The 4,533-nt window shown below is 29.5% G+C and overlaps 1 protein-coding gene across 1 annotated transcript in view; it reads right to left on the bottom strand.

Annotated features, from left to right (window-relative positions):
- Nucleotides 1-4,533, bottom strand: part of LOC108688519 — a 14,091-nt gene that overhangs the window by 6,724 nt on the left and 2,834 nt on the right. The window contains exon 2 of the mRNA XM_018194821.1: nt 665-885. Coding sequence (XP_018050310.1) covers nt 665-885 — 221 coding nt within the window. The remainder of the gene's footprint in view (nt 1-664; nt 886-4,533) is intronic.

The raw sequence follows: 4,533 nt of genomic DNA, 5'->3' as shown, positions 1-4,533 counted from the left end.
TGTATATATATATACGGATTTAAGATGTACTCTAAAAAATAAAATATTTCGTTTTAACGAGATAAATCAGATATCGCATATGTTGAATTAAAATCATTTTGCAATGCAAAATGTGAAATTTCAACAAAAACGGTTACTCAATTTATTTCTTAATAACTTTCTGTCTAGATATGCTTACAGAGATAGAAATTCGATTAATATTCGAGATTTAAAGATAACAATATAGACGTGGATACATATAATTGTAGATTGAGATGCAAAGGTCGATGCCATCATTGCCATCAGTCTCGGCCCGTGTAAATTTGACACAAATTTATGTAGACGTGTTATCGAACTTGCATGTCATGTTGCGGCACGACTGCGATGCCTTTGAGATAATTATGTACATCAAAGCGAAAGTCATAATGTATATGTATCAGAGTAAAGCAACATTCAAAATATTTATGAGCTGTCAAGAATTGAATAAAGGTTTAAAGTTAATTGATGAAGTCAATCGTTGTCTCTTCCTCTTATCCATTCTGTTGGAATCCAACAGTTGGGTATGCTCGATAATTCGATTAATAGCAAATATAATGAAACAACAAAAGAATAAATTTAAAAAATAAAAAAAATAATTAACAAGAAATACATTTTAAAGATTTCCTTGTTGCTCTATTTCGCTCACCTCCATTTTGGCGCCGTCGATGTATACGGGTTTGTCCGGGATATACGGCGGATTCCTCTCCTTAATGTACTGAAATATCCTCTTCTCGCCCTTCATAAATTCTATTTTGTGTAGCAAGTCGTCCGTGACAGTGTGATTGCACAGCAAGATGGCTGTGCTGCCATGCGTTATATACTGCGGCGCTATCAATTGCACGTTCATGTGATCCGCCAATGTCGCGTCTGGAAATCGTGAAATCACCGTACGTATATACTACCGTGTATATTACCTGAATTCTGGCGACCAAATAGCCATGGACATTATCTACAATGTCCAACGTGAGCGGTATTAATTCTACTGTTGGATAGTACTCGTGGAAATTGCAGGGCGCGATTAAGGGATGATTTTACGAGGTTTTTTTTCAACGAACGTGAATCGCAAAAAATCCAAAAATGAGAGTTAAAAGTTTCGAGATATTTAATAGGAGATTGAGAGAAAATATCACATTACGCAAAATATATTGTATTTCCAAATATATTTCAACAAAAGTTAACAGGACTCTCAATTAAAAAAAAAAAAAAACAATATTTAAAAAAAAAGAACTGAAGAATGAGAGTCAGACGCGAATTTCAGTGTATAACATACAAAATAACAAAGTTATTTTAAATACATAGGTTGATTAGACGTTTTAGCTTAATTTTGAGCCATCTTCAACAAGTTAATAAATATTTAGAGATAGCCTTGCTCCATAAGACATAACAATCCATCCTGAATGTCAAAAATGAATATGTCAGTCACCGATTGATAAGCCGAATGATTAATGGATTCAAACAACAACCAAGTGAAATAGAGAACGGGAGATTAAATTGATACAAATAAATTGATTGCGTTACGTGGGAAGTGAGATTATCTACAAATATCTGTTAAGATATCTTGCTGAAGTTAAAAATTAAGCTGAAATATCCCAACATTAAACTTAAAATATTTAAAATAAATTTGTTTAATAATTTACATTATGCACTGAAATCTATGTCTGACTTTCATCAGCCTTTTTTTTAAATTACTGTTTTTCAAATACATATTTTTCTATATTTTTAGATTTTTCTATATTTTTTCTCTACTGATAGCATATTTGAAATCGTATTTTGCAAATTAGTCATCCATTTAATCATCAATTTAGTCATCCAGATATTCTTACCTTTCATCGCAGTTTAAAAAATTGATCGTCATTATACATTTATAACATTTTGTGGACTAAGTAAAAACGATACTTTGCGAATAATTCAGGTATTCATTTTTTAAAGCAATTCTTCTTCTAATTATTATATTTCAAATATATTTCTTTATTTTAAGATTTTATACCTGTATATGTGGAAAACCTAACTTTATATTTTCGTATGTTTGTAATCTTATATTATAAAATCGATCAATTTTATGTTTCAGATATTTTCATGTTTTATCGTCATATTTATCATTTTTATACATTTGTGATATTTTGTGGATTAAAAGCTTTACGATATTTTGCGAGCACATTTAGATACGAAAGATTATTATTTAATAAAGAATAAAGTGAGACTTTGAAATCGTAAAACTGCTGCTTGATTCTTCCCATATATTCTATGCCATGGTTATGTGATATTCATTTTTTAGAATTGAATTCGTCGGGGGTTAACTTCGAGGGGTGTCGTAACCTACAAACCTAAATAAGGTCACGTATAGGGTGTCTTTCCGTGCACGTAATTCTAAATCTCTTTTTGGGACCATATATTCTGTTGAAATAAAATTTATCTGCAATTTACTGTGAAGAATAAGGTTCATTTTTGACTATTTATAAAAATTTCTATGTTTTTTTATAATTTTTTTATAATTGTTAATTTTCTACTTTAATTTTTGTAGCGATAAATATGAACTCCGAATTGCTCGTAGGATTGCTTGTAAAACAAAATGACATATTTCTTCTATAGAAACAAATACGCGTCTCTTGTTTATCTTATTATATACATTCAAAGCTCTATTTTATATCAAATAAAATATAATAATAAGAGAGAGATTCATACGTAGAGAGAAAGAGGAGAGAGAGAGAGAGAGAGAGAGAGAGAGAGAGAGAGGAGAGCAGTTTGATATTTCGATTAAACGCTGTCAAGACCAGTAATCATGTTCCATTCGATTTTCATCGAATTGGCACCGACATGACAACGAGTCGACGGAGAACAGATTAATCTAGCTATTGCCAGGAATTGGAAGAACGGAGGGCTTTCGCGCGGCCGACTATAACTACTTGTGGCAGTCCGCCCTGTTGCTGGGAGGTGTTACTGTATCGATCAGAATGAAAGCGCGCGTTACACGCATAGTATATTATTTCGAGACGTTTCGAGACAAGAGGCCTATTTTCGAGGTCGATCGTAACGATGGATAATGCTAATACCACGCGATTTTCTACGCATTTGTCCTGTAATATTTCAATGAGCGCTTAAAGCTGAACAATCAACTGTGTTACGTCGAAATCTTCGCAATTAGAATCGACCGATTTTTTTGTACGCGGCATTACATTGACTGGAGCAGTGGTATAATTGCAAGAAGTAGATGATTGACTTTAGAATCTATATATATCTATAAATGCGTATTTTTATTTTGAGACAATATTTTTCTTTTTATGAATATATACTTTTGCTTTGACATAATAAAATGATAATTTCTTTACAATATTTCTGTATTATAAAGTAATTTTTATATTAAGAATTCGCAAAGCAGCTTTTTCCTGCCTATTTTTATAAAACAAGAAAAGTACTTGTATTAAATCATCCAATTTGCATAGAAGAGATCGAATGTCTTTATATCAAAGATGAAAAATAATTAAAAATAATAAGAAATCTTTTTAAAGCTTTCCTTTCGTAGGAAATGAATACAACGCTTTGATTTGTAAAATATACTATATATGTATAATACGTAATAATATATTTTATTCCTTTTAATATGAATATTTTTAAGTATTACGAGAAAAAGTTTTGAGACTGTTCAATTCGTAATATCTAAAACCGACACTTGGTTTCTCTTATGTAAATAACGTGCAATTAGGGTGAATATAATTGGATCGATAAATAGTCGAATAATTGGTTTCTGCAACAATGGCTTTTAAACTCGAGTTATGTGCGAATGAACCGAAAAAGTGATCGTATTTTTAGTCGTTAAATTAAACAGATTCAGTAACCTTTTTGATTTAATTCGATTTTGATTTTCATTTAACGCTATATATTTTCATCTACTTATAATTAGTGTAAACCAAAAAAGAATATTAATTTGCATATATTTCTTGCTCTATATTATATTAGATCTTGCTCTATATTATATTAGAATTTATTTTCAAACTTTTTATATTTCATTAGAATGCAATAGAAAACAATATAAAATATTTGTTTCTATCTCGAATATAATATGAAAAATTTTTTGATTTCTTTACGTAATAACATATTCATAATTCAATTTTACATTTAACATTAGAACTGTTGACAAATAAATATTATTTTACCAATTAAATATTATTAGTTTACCAATTAAATATTATGTATTTAATTATATCCTTTGGCAAAAAGTGTATTGGAAAAAAGTAAATTAATCAATTCAATTATTCATTCGTTGTAACAAAATTCATGGAATATTTCTGGACATACATCGTTATATACTTGTTAATTTTTAAAAATTATAAATCAGTCAGTTGAATTGTTTCGTTAGTTCTAAAAAGAGTGTTTTACATGCGATCTTGAGATGATGATATGATTATTTTATTAGCTGAAGTCTTGATATGATTTAAGACTTGATTCAAGACAATCTTAAATTAAGATCAGATTATGAATACCATCAATAATTTTGTCTTCTTATTATTTTGTCTGTAT

The sequence above is a fragment of the Atta colombica genome, unplaced genomic scaffold, assembly GCF_001594045.1.
Source record: "Atta colombica isolate Treedump-2 unplaced genomic scaffold, Acol1.0 scaffold234, whole genome shotgun sequence".
Classification (NCBI taxonomy): domain Eukaryota; kingdom Metazoa; phylum Arthropoda; class Insecta; order Hymenoptera; family Formicidae; genus Atta; species Atta colombica.
The sequence above is the reverse complement of the archived record's forward strand: the minus strand, read 5'-3'. Positions and strand labels throughout refer to the sequence as shown.